This window comes from Ricinus communis, chromosome 8 (assembly GCF_019578655.1).
Source record: "Ricinus communis isolate WT05 ecotype wild-type chromosome 8, ASM1957865v1, whole genome shotgun sequence".
NCBI classification, from domain to species: Eukaryota; Viridiplantae; Streptophyta; class Magnoliopsida; order Malpighiales; family Euphorbiaceae; genus Ricinus; species Ricinus communis.
The window spans coordinates 387,997-403,311 of record NC_063263.1 but is presented as its reverse complement, the minus strand read 5'-3'; the positions used below and the strand labels follow the sequence as shown (position 1 = coordinate 403,311).

General features: G+C 34.8%; 2 protein-coding genes across 4 annotated transcripts; both read right to left on the bottom strand.

The window, feature by feature from the left end:
- Nucleotides 1–7,058: 7,058 nt before the first annotated feature.
- LOC8276652 (protein PHYTOCHROME KINASE SUBSTRATE 4) lies at nucleotides 7,059–9,740 on the bottom strand. The gene has a single exon (XM_002520870.4). The coding sequence runs from the start codon at nucleotides 8,889–8,891 to the stop codon at nucleotides 7,239–7,241; it is 1,653 nt and encodes a 550-aa protein (XP_002520916.3). The 5' UTR covers nucleotides 8,892–9,740; the 3' UTR covers nucleotides 7,059–7,238.
- A 135-nt stretch (nucleotides 9,741–9,875) lies between these two features.
- On the bottom strand, nucleotides 9,876–14,173 carry LOC8276657 (probable prefoldin subunit 5). 3 transcript variants are annotated; one of them, XM_002520871.4, is made up of 5 exons: nucleotides 13,843–14,173; nucleotides 13,652–13,755; nucleotides 13,493–13,570; nucleotides 11,242–11,371; nucleotides 9,876–10,231 (listed from the first exon to the last, which is right to left on the bottom strand). In XM_002520871.4, exons 1-5 carry the CDS (start codon nucleotides 14,039–14,041, stop codon nucleotides 10,200–10,202), a joined length of 543 nt encoding a protein of 180 aa, XP_002520917.1. In that variant the 5' UTR covers nucleotides 14,042–14,173; the 3' UTR covers nucleotides 9,876–10,199. The 3 variants fall into 3 exon arrangements, with proteins under 3 accessions (XP_002520917.1, XP_015575807.1, XP_015575806.1); XM_015720320.3 differs by lacking the exon at nucleotides 9,876–10,231 and adding an exon at nucleotides 10,866–10,882; XM_015720321.3 differs by lacking the exon at nucleotides 11,242–11,371 and having other exon boundaries at nucleotides 13,843–14,168.
- Between the last annotated feature and the right edge of the window lie 1,142 nt (nucleotides 14,174–15,315).

Here is a 15,315-nt window from a genome sequence, read left to right as displayed (position 1 = left end):
TGTAATCCATGATCATGCAAGTCATGCAACTCCTTAATCAAAAGTCTTTTCTCAATGCTGATGAGAATAAGACTGCCTTATGATTTCTAGCTTAAGGTATCTACCACCATATTTGCCTTATAAGAATGATGAGGGTTAGGATAGTAATAGTCCTTTTGAAGCTTTAATTATCTCCATTGTCTAAGATTCAACTCCTTATCCTAAAAAAAATACTTCCAACTCTGTATATCAAAATAAACCTTTGACATTCCCTATAAAAATTAGTGCCTTTTTGAGTGTAAGGATCAATATTGCCACCTTTAAGTCACGAGTGAGATAATTCTGCTTACAGTTGGCTAGACATATAGGCTACCACATTGCCATGTTGCATCAAAACATAACCTAGTCCTACTCTAGAAGCATCTCAGTACATGGTGAAACCACCCTAGATCGTAAAGTCAACACCTGAGTTAAGGTCAATAATACTTTAGCTTCCAGAAACTCCTCTCATTAACAACCCAATATTCTTCTAAGTCAACCTAGTCAAAGGTGCTAATATCCTTAAAGAATTCGGCACAAACCAGCGGTAGTAGCTCATAAGATCTAGGAAGCTGCAAACCTTTGTTACGTAGTCGGCCTTTACTATTTAGTCACTACATCTACTTCTTTGGGATCCACCTGAATGACATCCTTAGACACCATGTTTCCTAGAAAAGCCACACTTCCCTACCAAAATTCTTACTTGGAAAATTTAACATATACTAGTGCTCTCCCAAACTCTACAAAACCATACTCAAATCCTATGCATGCTTTTCTTCACTTCTACAATGCACTAATATGTCATCAACAAACACAATTATAAAGCAGTCTAGGAACAACTTATACACCCTGATCATCAAGTCTATAAGAGCTGGAGGCGTCCAAATAACATCATCAAGGACTCACAACGACCATAATAAATCCTGAACGTTATCTTAGGCACATCCTCCTCACGAATCCTTAACTAGTGATACCCGAATCTCAATCAATCTTAGAGGAACATGCTGCACTGTCAGCATCCATTTTTTGGATCTAGATATTGAGGCAATTACAGAAAATCCGATGATGAAAGTTATAGTCTTTCTCGAGTCTCAGAGATTGAGAAGGGGTGAATATGAGAGAATGATGGAAATAATTGGACTTAAAATTAATTTTCTAGAATCAATTTGGACCCAACCGACAGTAAAATAAAGTTTGAGGGGTAAAATAAAAATCTTCACAAGTTCAGGGACTAAATTATTAAAATTTTTAGAACTTTCGCTCACTAGAGCCAATTGGCTCTACACAGGCTGATTGGCCATGTTTTCAAATATTCGCCCATTTTGTGTATCTTTGACCCAGAATTGATAAAAATAAGTTTCTAGAAAGTATTTATGTTAATTATTGGAATTTTTTAAGTACTTGTTGATAATTTTTAAAATTAAAAGAATAAATTCTTTTTTATTTGATATTTAATCTAATAAAGAGGAAGATAATCATAGCCTATTTTTTAATAGTTTAATAATTATCAGCATCTCCAAAGGTTTCCTAACCCTACTCCTATAAATAGAAGAGTATGAACTAGGTCTAGAGTTAGCTATATTCATTAAGCAATAAAGCTAAACATAAAGATTTACATTGATAAATTCAGAGAGAAAACCCTTAGCAAGCCACTAAGAAAGAACTCCCAAGTTAGGAAATCCATTGAAGAACGACAAAAACTTTTCTTAAAATAAAAAAGGCGGAGCTAGATTCTCATTCTCCCATTGATTCAACACACTTTCATCATCTCGAGACTGCATATACTTAACGGTGACCACGAGGTTCCCCATATCGACACATCATTAACATCTTTTCTTTCCTTGCTTCTAATTTTTTTTCTTTTTATTTATGAAAACATGTTAGGAATTCTTTTTATGTTTATTCTACATAATTCACATGATAAGGTTAGGATTTCTTTTCTATTGAACATGCTAATTTTATTGGATTTTGAATTTGATAATAAGAACACCTAGGATTTTAAATCTAATTTGATTAGATTTTGGATATGATTTGATTAGATTTTGAATCTGATTATCTTATTAGGTTATATTTTTTTCTTAGTTAATTGTGCATGTAAGAAATCAGTTTTAGGCACAAAATTGAGAGATCAGGCCGTAGAGAGGCCACCCTCTTTTTTAAGGATGATCAACTCATACCATACATATTATATAGATTGTCACGTCGAGGCCGCTTTGCTTTGCATATAATTAAAATTCGATCTTTTCGATGTATTTTTGCCAATTTATGCACTATGCCTTAAACTAGTTTTTTTGGTTTTATGTTTAACAGATGAGTTGTAATAGCTAGATTTATTTTTTTTCTATTCTTATTTTTGCTTTTACCTATGATGGATGCATAAATATATGCTACATTACTGCCTAATTAAAATTGGACAAATAGACTAAGGCCTTAAAATTAGACATGGCATGAAAGACGTAGTCCATTAGCTTAATTAAGATGGCAATTGGGTTTTAACTTAAAATCCATGTAAACTTAATGGGTTTTTCCATGTTTAATTAGGTTAAACTGGGCCATATTAGATTTAGGGTCACTGAATTAGGGCTCGTCACAAAAAGTAGTCAATTAGGCTTAAAAGGCTGGAAACTAAAGCATAACTTGTATGTGGGCTAGACTAGGCGGACCATGTATGTAATTAATTAGCAAATTAGGTCAATAACTTTGAGTATGGACTGAGCTTTAATAAAATGGGATAGACTTAGGTGGACCTCATATATTGTAGTGCTTGATGTGTAGAAATATTATGCTACATTTATAAAGAATAGCCTGTTAAACAATAAAATTAAAGATAAATATACACAAATAAGAAAGTTGGCTTCCGGATTCATCTATGAATTTATGACGTAAGCTTCCTTATGGAATAGAGAAATGTCAATTGTTAGTAAAAATATCTTGGTTACCCGGTTGGCGACTCTCATCTCCACGCAGTCACATAACTAGGCTCCTCTCGACAGGTCGAAGGCTGCGCGTGCTGACAAGTTAAAGACACTTATGCATGCATGCTAGATGCGAAAGCGGCCCCTGGCGACTCCCACTGGGATAAGAGAAGCAGCTTCTAGTGTATGTATGTCTTTTATTTTATTATTTAACAAGTGGTTCTTGCATCACTACACTTTCACACATTGTGCACTTTGATCCCTATAAACTCGATGGCATTAGTTAGTAGTTCTTTGGTTCCACTCGAACCCTAGCATTACGATACTGGCTAACCATCCTCATAAGTAGTGAATGAGTTTCCTTCATTGCATGGACCCTTGAGTGGGGAGATGAGCCAAGGAAGAACACTTTTTACTTGTGGGAGCCTTTTATCCTTACCCAAGACTCGAGTACGATAATAACATTAGTAACCTCCCCTAGGAATCTTAATGCCTGATATTTGAAGTGTTTCTCCTTATAAGTACTCAACACCCACATTTTAAAAAGTCTTTGCCCAAGAACATGTGGAATTAAGCCATAGGCCCAAAATATGCAGGCTTTATACTTATACTAAGAAACATTGCCTTGTTTGTTCTAAGTTTGCTTTAAGAGTTTATGGCATGCGCATCGGGCCTACTATCCCCTATTAGTAGGAAGCCTAGGCCCAAAATCCTAAGAAAGAAAGATCATTATGAATCGTGTGTTAGAGTAATAAGGTTGGAAGGACTCTTTCTATATTAATGTGTCTAACCCTTTTCTTTTCTATCCTCGTGCATAGCACGTGCATCATGCATCTTAAGCATTACATGCATCACACTAACCCTTTTCTTTTAGCCATATAGATAATCCTTTGGGTTAGAGAAGACAAGATAGTGGAAGGATAAAGATGATACCAATCTCATAAAGAACCCGGACCGTGTTAAATCTCCTTAAAAAGCTAAGAAATCAAGCTTCCACAAGTGAGACCAAAGCTACATCCCAAATGGCCAATGAAAGAGCCAATGAGGAGGATTTTGAGATCCTTAAGAATGTCGTTATCGATGATTTGAGGGGTGTGATCAAGGAGGAACTCCAACAGATTTTGGCCGAAATGGCTGCGAACCAAGCTCCACCTCTTGTTTCGGTTGCACCGGCTAATCCCCCTATTGTTGTTGACTTAATTATAATTGTAACTAAGACTATTGCTGCTACTACTGCTGCTAATACTAATGCTGAAGACCTTGCCAGAAGAGGAGTACCTCAAATTTTCTAGGATTTTGACGATTTTGAATGTCGACCAAGCCAAAAGGGAAACCCTCAACCCTCTTGCAGTGATAATGAAGCTCACAAGTGGTTTTGGTTGGCTAGTGCCAGCTTGAGATGCAAGGAATATGCTGGAAATTAAAGGGTGACCACCTACGAGTTAGTTGAGTAGTTGGTTATTGATTAGGCAGGAAGAGGCAAGCATAGACATGTGTCTAGTGCAAGTTTAAGTTTAATGGACCTGTGATCCAAAGGTTCATCTAAAGTAGTACGTCACCATCATAAGAACTACACAATTGAGTAGGACCCAAATTGTCAAGTTATTTGTATTGTCACTAGAAGGACCTGCTTTGAACTAGTATCATGGTCTAGAAAAATCCACCAAAGCTGAATAGCATGATTTGTGTAATTAATTTGTTAAACAATATGACTATAATACTTAGTTGGAAGTCTCAATTAGAGATCTTGAGTCTACTAAAGAAAAGCCGAATGAGTCCTTCTCTAATTTCTTGACTAGATGGAGAAATAAGAATGGATTAATAAAGAACAAGCCTTCTGAAAAGGACCAAATTCGTATGGTGGTCCAAAATATTCTTCCTAGTTGGGTTGAAAGGCTTCATATGATGAACCCAAAGACTTTCATAAACCTGTATGATGACGGGCTTCAGGTTGAGGAAATCAAGAATGATAAGAGAAAGACTGTGCAAATTGGTGGAAGGCTGAATTATCATGCTAGAGGGCTCTAGATGTAAATGTTGTCTAACAACCAAGGAAGTTCTCCAATTTTAGGCAACCTCTCTCAAGATTTTTGAGAGGTTAGTGTAAAATGGCATGCTCCAACCAACCACCCTCAAAAACCTTCCAAACGCAAATGTACATGGCTACAAACCTAACACCTACTACAAATTCTACCAAGCACTCGTCCACCATATAGACAATTGCATCTGACTAGAACATGAATTTAAGACCTTATTGATGTCGAAAAACTAACCGACCCATACCAGCCTAGTACTAAAATATACCCCCTACCAAACTACAACAACATACCACCACCGAACCAAGTGTCCATGATCACCCCTAACTTCAATAAAGAGGAGGTCATGGATCCATTTGAGAATATACTTGACCTGAGCCAGAATTGGAAACTGAACCAGATAGCCCACAAAGAACCTTCACCGAGCTAGGGGCACTATTATCCATGGTGTTCTGTTACCTAAAATGGAGTGGGAAACTTAAACCCTAGTTGCCTAAAAATATTCCACACCTTATAATGGTCAGTACTATGAGTATCACAAGACTTTCAGGCATGTGACGGTGTAGGTGCAATTTCGGGCGCACACCCAAGTGTTTTTAACGACTACAACACTGGAAGGCTTTTCGACCTAATCGAGAACACGCTAACTAATCTCTAAGACTAGCACCGGAGATGGGAGTCGCCACCTGGGTGATTCACCAGGACACTTTTACTAATGAGTGACTTTTCTCATATTCTATAAGGAAGCTTACGCCACAAATCTAGAGATGGATCCAGAAACCAACTTCCTTATTTGTATATCTTAGTCTTTAATTTTATTGTTTAATAAGTTATTCCCTATAAACACAACAATTCATGTACAAGTATACCAAATAACACATATATTTCACCTAAGTCTAACCCATTTTTATCAGGCCCAGTCCACATTAAGGTCATTAATATAGCTTGCTAGTTAGTAATGTACAAGTCCTTCCTAGTCTAGCCCAATTATAAATTATATTTTACCAAGCCTTTAATCCTAAATGGACTAGTTATTATGATAAGGCCCAATTGTATGAACCTAATTCTAATACGAGAGAATCCAAACTAAAACATAGTGAAAGCCACTAAGTCTATTTTGATTTTAAAATTTAAACCCAATTAATATTAATTAGCCTAATGGACTATAGTCTTCATGTTGGGTTCAATTTTAATCTAAAGTATATGTGTCCATTTTTAATTAAGCTATCATGCTATAGTTATTTAGCATATATTAAACCAAAAAATAAACAAAAATAGACAGAGCTCTGTTAGATGAGTTGAAACTTGTTGGTGAGATGACCCCTGCTGGCCTCTCTACTATGCAGCATATGAGGATGGTCTCCTGGAGGCAAGGCCCCCGTGTCGTTATTCGCCTAACAAGAACTCGAGGAGCAAGGGGAGTACCCCAGACCTACAAATATTCCTGGCCCCTCCCGAATATTCATATAAACGGATTTTAACGGGTATGATACTCGCTACCCATTTAAATATCCATATAATTTATTTAATAGTTATTTAATTTAAATGGATTTTAATCGAGTTCCGGTAGTATGCAGATATCCCTATTAGAATTTGGAATGGTTCGGATAACAAGGACATCTTCTTAAATAGATTTAAGAGGGAATTAGATAAATATAATTTAAACGGGTTCGGATTGGAATAGCATTAACGGAAGAGTACCCTACCCGTTCACATATATAGTTCAAATTTTCTTATAGGCGTGCAATGCAAGACATTGACGTAGAATCTTGCTTTAGATTAAATTTAGCCGCACTAAATAATAAACAGAAACGTTAACGAATAATAATCCCTATAGTTCAATTACTCCAATTTCTTAATTTACACGCTTTCATGAAACTTGAGCAATGAGCTCTGAGCCTAATGGCTGAAGAGGAGTCATCATGATCAGAGATTATGTGTTTAAATTCTGCCACCTTCAAAGAATTCTTTTAAAAGCGTTAAATAGGTTTAAAATCCACAATAAATCTTTATATAGCACTTTGTGGCCGATTCTGTATGTGAACGGTGTTCATATAGTCTTCCTCTGCTAGTGTGTACTAACCATATGTCCAAAAAAGAAAAAGTTAACTTATAATTGCAAATGGTCGTGACTGAAACTTTTTTGAACAAACTGAGAAGTCTCTTAACACAATAAGAGAAAAAGAAGAAAGAAATTAGGTAAAAAGAAAAGAATCAATCTAGGGAACACCAATGTGGCGGCAAAGCAAATACCACTACAAGCTACTTCTCATGATGCGAAAGGCAGAGACAAGCGAGCAGAGTGAGACCTTGCAAGCGGTGGCTTATTCGCAATGGGTGGCCTACTACTCACATGCCTCGTTGTGGAACTTTCTCCTCTTTGTCCCTCTCCACCCACACATTTCACAGGATGTGGCCCTACATTAACCGCCTTCTCACATCGACAGCTCAACAACCCTCTGTTCCCTCCTCTCCTCTTCCCCCCACTGCCACCACCACCGCCAATAGTCCTCTCTGACTCATGGTGGCGCATGCTTATCATCTCCTGATGATCAACTTCTGATGCTGTCATTGAGAAGTTGGTGACACTTGCTCTGTCGAAACCTTCAGCTGTAGTTACACTCCAATCTATGCTGGCTTCACTTGGTGCATAACATTCTGTCGGTGCTATAGATGGTGTCATTGACTCATCTAAACTTTGCCTGCAATACAAATTTCCCCCTAAGCGTTTTCCATTAAATACGGAAGCATCATCTAGAGAGTCTCGTCGACCATGATTGTTGTTGTGCATTTGATATGATGTTGTTTGTGTAGAGAAGCTTTCTATCTCAAACAAGTCTGAACTCGCATCACTTGCTATGTCATCATCTGTTACTATCATTCTTGACTTGGGACTCGCTGGAAATGTGAAGCTCTGACGTTGGTGAAGATCCATCGTAGTTTTATTATTGGTCGGAATGGGGTCATCAGACGGTAGAAAAACTTCCAGGGAATCTCGAGGAGGGTCCTCGAGTTGAGGGTTGTAGTTGGTGGATGATTGCAATCCATTTAATACCAGTTTGATAGGAGGTAATGATGTTTGATTCAGTATGGGGAAAGAGAACCCGCTAGTAGTACCATCACTACTGAATGGTCGGGCTGAGGTGGCCAGCACACGGTGGTGGTGTTGGCTTAGAGCTAGAGGAAAACGGTTGTTATCTGCTGTGATTCTGTGAGAATTAGGAATCACTTCATGTCTTTGGAGCCAATCTGTTGCGGCAGAACTTTTCTCTGAAGAGTCTGGAATCTTCCTTTGGAGATTTCGATCAGTGTCTTTAGACTTGTGATCAACTAGACGGGAAGGGGTTATAGGTTCTGATAGTTTTTCCTCAACTTGAATAGATTTCTTTCCAGCACAAGGACATTTTCGCCCGAGAAGCCATTTTGCTTTAGACCCTTTTTTCTTTTCATCACTAGGAGGAGGATTTCGCATGGAAACCGCAATGGCACCAGGAGGATTTGACAGCAAGCCAGTTTGGCTATTCCAGCTAGCTTCCGACGAAGCTGTTGGTGTTGCGTGGAATGATCGAGCCCTGTAGTTTCGGCCATGCCCATCCACCGAAGATGAAACAGAGGAGAATCTAGGAATAGATTCAATATTAATAACGTTGACAGGAGAAACTCTCTTGCCCACTCGGTGGTCACTGCCGCTGCTTTCATTAAAGTATTTCTGCGCATCAAAAATGCTTATTTCGGGATCGTCAGCTTGATTGTCGAGTTGCTCTGGTTTGAGATAAGAAGAAAATGATGCATCTCTGATGGTTGCGATTGTTTTCTGCTGAAAGGAAATGAATGGAGGGGAAGGCTCTCCCATGTCAAAAGTTGGCTGTTTATTAGACAAACTACCAGGAAAGGTTTTCATCACCGTTGATCTTTCCATCATCTTAAAGTCTCTCTTTCAACCAAGATGAACTGCCACAGCTACAAACTTCCGATCCTGAATCCTGAGCCCAACTGTATTTGTAGGAGAGTAACACAAGCAAGCTTGTCAAGAACATGAATCAATAATCGAGCAGTAAAATGTTACCTACCTGGCTATCCCAAGAGTGGAAGATGATTTAGCTGTTAAGAGCATTTTTTGACAGGATCAGCATTTCTTTGACGACAAAGGCCAGCCTATCTAGTCGGTAGTCATCAAGTCTAATCACCAACAAAAGCATAAAATGTACAAAAACAAAAAGCATGTCATGTTAGCTTTAAAGGTTTCCCATACCCTACGTACACAGTTTCCAAAAACAATAATTGTCTCAGGGATTGGGTATAGCCACGAAGGCAGTATTATAAAATGTCCTTAATCAGGCTCCCGTCCACACCTGGAAACCTATCCCTCTGGTTTCTGTTGTCACTTGTGGAAGTTGCCACCAAAATCAGCAGCATGACTGCTACCATGTGATGAGGAAATGTTACCACCCATCTTCTCCCCCCCGTAACAACACCAACAATAATAGAAACAATCTGATTAGATTTTAGAGGATCTTTTGACAGGAGACATGAGTCACATGATGACATTTTTACTAGTGAATTTGACAAAATTAGTAGTGAAATTTTACTCCTGCAACTGCTATCCATTCCATTTATATACAAAGGTCGGACTTCCTTTGTAACTAAAGACTTGTATATCTAAGTTCTAAAGGCTTGCATATCTAAGTTCTGAAGCCCTCGAAAGACCCAAAAAGATTTTGCAGGAGAAGATGCACAAGACTCCCCATCAGATTCTAACCGGAAAGTTGAACTAGAATAAATGCGGAAAATTTTAATACATGTAGCAGAAAACAATGACATTAGATCTATATTCAAAAGGTGTAAATCTCATGAGAGCGACTAACAAATAAAATGTTAAAATTTCAGAAACTGCAAGCAGAGGAAATAAACAAAATGGCAAGCTTAAAAAATTCATTACAGTAGACTGGATGTCATCAACATTAAACTCTCAGTTTAGACTTTGGATTTAATTGCTTGAATCACTAGATGACTTGGTTTCCAATCGCAAAAACATCCTTCCCACTCCCTATGCAAAAATAAAACTTTTGGCTGGCAAAGTTAAGATCACCTGTAAAAGACACTTTTTCTCTAAGCAGTAACTTTAACAGTGTTCCACATTCAATGATCTAATAAAATATTACAAGATCCACAGAATATCTATGTTGCAGGGGCCAACTGCTTCAACTTAGCCTGTAAAACTGCCCCAACTTCATCCGCTACCATCTTCTTCTTGGAAGCAAGCTGCATTTTCAAATTAGAATAACATGATTGAGAAACTGCTGAGTAGGAAAAAAAGATTTAAAAACAGATGTAAAACCAGCTACAAGGTCCAAATTAATAAAACTTCTACTTAAAGTTGCCAAAAACAATAAAATAAATGCATCATTAAGCAAGATAATAATTTATGATGGTACTTTTGTTTCATCTAAATGACCTTTTTCTAGAAGGGAACGAAAGGACCCAACTAATTCATGCATAGCTGGGTAATATACCTTGGGACGAAGTGCATCCAACCATAAACGAAGACAAAATAGCACACTCTCTGAACACATAGAGCATCAAAGCAACTGCTATACATTGACTGGACAACCAATGTAGCACTTTATAACAGAACCTCATATCAGCAGAGTTCATGTATTTCGGTAAAACTTTAAGGAATTAATGTACATATATATATAAGTAATAATAATAACAAAGAAAATGACAGAGAAGATGGAATGCAGGGATGCGAATCACAGGTCATGTAAGGTAGAGTAGAAAAGAGAAACGAAAACGAATATTTTTTTTTTTACCTCAGTTATCTACGTCAAGATCTGAAGAAAGTTGGCATAGTTTTGCATTCAAAAACAGTTCTGAATTCATGTTTCATCAGATACGCCTAGAATCTCACTCCTGATGACAATAAAATTTCTAAAAATTATACTAATCCTAACCTTCCCAAATTGAAAAATATAAGAAAATTACGAATTTCATAATAATAGTTAATATAAATAATTCTTAAGTTCCATTATTTTTAATCTGTATCACTTGGTTGGCGTAAAAATTGTTAATAATTTGAATAATAAGTTTGGTACTTATTTATAGGGCTATAATCATATGAATCATGAATTCTGCAAGTACTATTAATTATATCTTATCTTTCAACTTTCACAATTAGGCTATAAGCTATTTCTCTTGTTTCAGTTGTACACAAGGTACAATTAATGTGTGCCCTACTGATATGTTAGCTAATATGGACTCAAAACACTTACAAGGATAAGTCGACACCACAATGGAAAAAAAAGAAACCCCTCGTAAATGGCAACATTTTGATTTGAAGGGCTCATGCTTGTATAGTTGAAGGGGAAGCAAAGAGGTAGTAAGGGCCCGATTAAGCCAATCCTGTTTTCAAAACACTAGCGTTAGCTAAACCCCCTATAAAACTCTAAAAAGACGTGAAAGTTGAAACAGAAACACCAAGACTATGGAAGGGTTTATTTTCCATTGTAGGTCCCATTAAACCTTGTAACATTTTAAGTCCATATCAGATAGACAAATCAACAAAACACAGTTGAATTTCTCAAATTTTCACCATTCTCTCCATGTTCCCACTTTCTCTCACTGCCTACTTCCATTTCGTTCCAAAAATTCCCCTTTGTTTCACATCCACGGTCATTCAATTAAAACTAATTTCTACCCAAGCACAACCTTCTATTAATATTGGCTTATTGAGGTACCATATTTCTCGCACTCTTTTTGGAGGTAATATTGTATGCTTTTCACTCTTCCATAGTATAACTGAGGTTGAGGTAAAAAGCAAACGGTTTCTTTAAACAAAGGGGATGAAGGCTTGTGCCACTGTTTTTTCTTATTTTGTTCAAACATTGTTTATCATTTCAGATTTTACTATTTGTGGCTCATGAGAAGGAAGAAAAGAAAGGTAAACACAGAAAAACTACATCCATTATGTTATTTTCCATGCAAGTTTTGACAGAGCCATGGACGTGATAGAGTAAAAAGGATAAGAAAGGGAAAACCATCTTTCATGTTTTAAGAGTATTTTTGAGAATGAACTTGCATTTTCAGTTGTTGATTAAGTAAATTACATTTGACTAAAGTAATCTTGCTTAAACCTTAATATAATGACTATTTTAATAACGGAACAAAACAAACCGTTTAGTTCATCTCTGAAAGAAGAAAATAACTGTCAATTTTACCTAATGTCAGCGAATTTTTAGTAACTTACCAAAAAAAAAGCCACAAGATATCCTAACTTAAATTGAACCCTAAACATAGAATATTATTCTTGTAGGTGTAAATCAAGCAAAACATCAGGTTCAAAAAATATCAATATCTGCAATTGCTTGATCCCAAACTGCTGAGTTAATTTCGAGAAATAGCTCATTCTTTGTGATAAAGGATGAAAGGGCAGAAGAAAAAGGAGGAGGAAGAATAAAGAATATCATCAAAGGATTCAAAAGTCAACATTACATGGAACCCTTCTGTTGCATGCTCCACAAAGAATTAGCAGTATAGTATTCTAAGGATAATCTAATTATGCACAATGTCTTCTTTTGTACATACACTAAAATTTGACATATTTTTTGTCTTTCCAAGAGTTTTTTACTTCCCACTCGTATCTTATACCTAGTACAGATTTGTATCAACAAGCAGTTTCAAAAATTCAACTGTAAATGACATACAAGAAAGCCAAAACATTCACAACAAATTCAAAACATTGTCATCACTAACAATAGTGCTGCCAGGCTTATATTAACTAGCCTATACGGAAAAGTTCACAAGTAGGCAACCCAATGAACAAGTAGAACTTTATACATTTTCCATTCTAAGTGGCAATAACTTGAATGTTACCCAATGAGATCTAAAATAATGTTACATTAATTCATATTTTTTTAATTGGCCATTTTAAAAATTGTCACTTTTCCTGCTGGTTGTACAACATTTGCTTGCACAAATTAAATGACAAGAAAATCACATGCAATGCATTACCATAATTAGACAGGAGCTAAGGGATCTAACAAATTCCAATTGGAAAAAGAATAAAAAACAAAAACAGAACATATAAATTAAAAGCTGAAGAAAACAAAAAGACTAAAGGAAGCCTTTAACACATATCTGTGTCTAGATAAACAGATATGAAACAAAAGGATTTGGATTTGATTAAGATTGAAGTTAATTTCTTTTTATCTTTTTTCACTTCAGTTGATAGATCCGTAACAGATAATGGATTCATGAATTTAAAAGGAAAATGTTGGTTAGGAAAGAATTGCAAACCAGGTCCTTAATTTAACAGACTGGACAAAAAACTTAAGCTCACAAAACAATTTTTTTAGTTGCAGCACAAAATGAATTCTGGGGTTTATCAGGAGGAAAAATAAAGGTCTCATCAGAGACTGCTACTTAACCTTTACCATCTTCATTGCACCTAGTAATTTACAGGTTCTACTTCCTCTACATATGATGTAGACATAAACAGCAATATTTCATTTGAAATATACATACCTCAATGAGCTGATCGAAATTAGATTTCAGCAAGTTAATCTTGCGCTCACAATAATCCTTTCCTTCAGACATTGTTTTCTACCATAAACACAGAAAGTAGAAGTAATTAAATTGCGGGAAAAGTTCATATTAATCATAATAATAAAAACACACACATACCTCAACAAAGTAACCAGTGCCTATATCAACGAGTACTTTATCAGCTTCATCGAGAGTTCCAGGGACATATAGCGACGCAGTGAGAGGCACTAACATTTTCTTCCCTACAATTACAAAACATTCGAGAAAAAAAAAAATAAATAAATAAATGAAAAATCCCAAAAATAAAACAGAGAGTTTAATTGAGAAACCTTGAGGACGGAGGGAGAGATCGTGGAGGGCAGTGGATGCAATTTCGAGGCGAGTAGTGGCGGTACGAATGTTGTTGAGGCTGTCTTGTAATAAATTGACTTCAAGATCTGTTTGCTCTTTTAACGCTTTTAGTTGCTCTACACTCATCTTCTCCATTTCCCCTATTCTCGCCGCTCCTCCGCCTTTCGACGACGCCATCCACCAAGTTTTCCTATTAACTAAAAGAACACTCCTCTTGCTGTTCGTTGCCTTTCAAATTTTTATGCAAATTTCTTTGTTTTTCCGTGGGAAATCGGGAGAAAGGTCAAGTTAAGAGTAATTACTATTTTCCCGTTCCATTTTGTCAATATTAATATTTATATGATTTATTTATAAATTTAATTTAATTTTATACTATTTATTCCTTAGTGTTTGGTATAATATATAAACTAATTCAATACTCACATTTTGTACGGAACTTAATAAAAATTAATCATATACTTATAAATTACACGATCGTTATTAGTATTTTGATTACAAAATTAAGTTAATAAATATAATTTGCTAAATTTTTTAACATTTAATATTAATTTATGATATTTTAGAAAATAACAACTATATTTAAATGTATTTTTTAATTTTTTTAAAAATTTAAAATTTTATTAATATAATAGTATAAAAATTATTTTTAGAAATATTTATTAATTAATTTTAATATTATGTAACTTAATACTATCAATATAATTAATATTATTATTTTCTAAAATTAAAAAATTATTATATAATTAAAAATTAATTTATTATTGGATAAATATTTAAAATATATATTTTAGAATTAAAATTATTATCTAATTGGAAAACTAATGTATTAATTAAAACAATATGAAAATATAATTAATATACTATTCTTAAAATAGAATTAGTATCATTATTTGATTAGAAAATTATTTATTAGTTAATATAATATTAAAATATAATTAATATTCTATTTCTTAAGATAAAATCAGTGTTTAACTAGGATTTTAACTTATTAATCAATAAATTAATATAAAAAATTATAAGATTATATATAAGCTTGAATTTCATGTGTCAAAAAAGTATACGTGTCAAAACAAAAATTCTATATTTCAAAAATTAAGCACACATATTAAAAAAATTTAGATATATATATAAATTATATATTTTATTTATGAATTAGTATTATTATATTCATATCTTATGGCTAAATTTATTATATCTTATATAATAATTATATTATTTAATTTTTGTTTATATTATTATAATTTCTAACATAAATTAAATAAGTGATAGAGCATATATGTTATATATTCACTATTAATATTAACTTGTATGTCAAATATAAAAATAATAATTATCATAGTATATATAAAAAGTAAACGTTGTGATAATAGAGTCGATCGATTCCGGTTCAAGTTTGATCCAACCAATTTTTAGAAAATAAAAAATTAATTAAAATAATTTTTTTTTATGAG